Genomic DNA, 1,103 nt, shown 5'->3' on the forward strand with positions numbered 1-1,103 from the left:
CAGTACATACTGTATATACTTATGTATATAAATCACTGCTTCTAAAATGAACCTATACTAACAAAGAGACAAAAATTAGTATCTTTCGCCCTCTTGTGGTGTTTAGTGTTCATTACACATTTCCTCTCTGCTGACGTAAGTTCCGGTTGTGCAGCAGCCATTTTGTCTGTTCGGATAAACCTCGACCGTTGCGAACTGCAGTTCCACCTTAAAAACAAATTGAAATATTGCTTTAGTTTTTATCTGTTCCGCCCTGTTTAGAATCTAAACGCAACACAAAAATTCGCGCTTTTATTTTGAGAGCCGGAGGGGGCTCTCCTCTTCGAGACAAGCCCGGATTTTAGCGTAAAAAAAGCGCGGGTAGCGTTAAAAACAATGTCGTGCGAAGAGAGCTACTTGGCCATCCTGCGCTATCTGACGGACGAACGGGAGCCGTATGCGCCGGGGACGTCCGGTAACACCAAGAGGAAAATACGGAAAGCCGCCGCATGCTACGTTGTCCGGAACGGGACTTTGCTGTACCAGCGTCGGCAGAAGGGCCAGAATGAGTTCACGGAGCTGGAGGTGGTGCTGCAGGACAGCAGGAGGAAGGAACTTATCAACCAGGCGCACATCATGAAAACGGGGGAGCATCTCAACCAGCAACTCACCTGGGACGTCATCTCTCAGAAGTACTGGTGGAGAGGTAAGACCCCGGCTCCAAGTCACACATGATATTTACTGGTTGTAGTTACAGTAAAGTGTGTAGTTCAGTCAACAGTGTAAATAAATACTTGAATTTGATAAAATGTACGTCACTAATCAGTGACTGCCACTAACCTGCTCCCTGCTGTCACCTAGTGGTTCAGTGGAGGAACTCATAGATTACCTGTTTATAAACTTCACTAAGAATAAAGGCAAATTAAAACATAAATAGACCAATGAAATAACACAACTATGGAAATTTAAATAAAACGTGTTTAATTACAAACTTATAGATAAATAAACATTAACACATTTAATTTAGTTAGTTTACATATTGATCCCCTATTAGTTGCAACATTAGGCTTTATATGATAAACATATGCTTTAACTGTAAAATAAAGACTGTAAAAATATTATAG

At 41.3% G+C, this 1,103-nt stretch overlaps 1 protein-coding gene across 2 annotated transcripts in view; it reads left to right on the forward strand.

Moving 5' to 3' along the window:
* Positions 1-179: 179 nt before the first annotated feature.
* zbtb11 (zinc finger and BTB domain containing 11) overlaps positions 180-1,103 on the forward strand; it is a 13,283-nt gene continuing 12,359 nt past the window's right edge. Inside the window, exon 1 of one of the 2 annotated variants that reach the window (XM_014020748.1) lies at positions 180-685. In XM_014020748.1, coding sequence (XP_013876202.1) covers positions 376-685 — 310 coding nt within the window. In that variant the 5' untranslated portion in view covers positions 180-375. The remainder of the gene's footprint in view (positions 686-1,103) is intronic. The other variant, XM_014020747.1, reaches the window with a different exon arrangement.

The sequence above is a fragment of the Austrofundulus limnaeus genome, unplaced genomic scaffold, assembly GCF_001266775.1.
Source record: "Austrofundulus limnaeus strain Quisiro unplaced genomic scaffold, Austrofundulus_limnaeus-1.0 Scaffold265, whole genome shotgun sequence".
In the NCBI taxonomy this organism is placed as follows: Eukaryota; Metazoa; Chordata; class Actinopteri; order Cyprinodontiformes; family Rivulidae; genus Austrofundulus; species Austrofundulus limnaeus.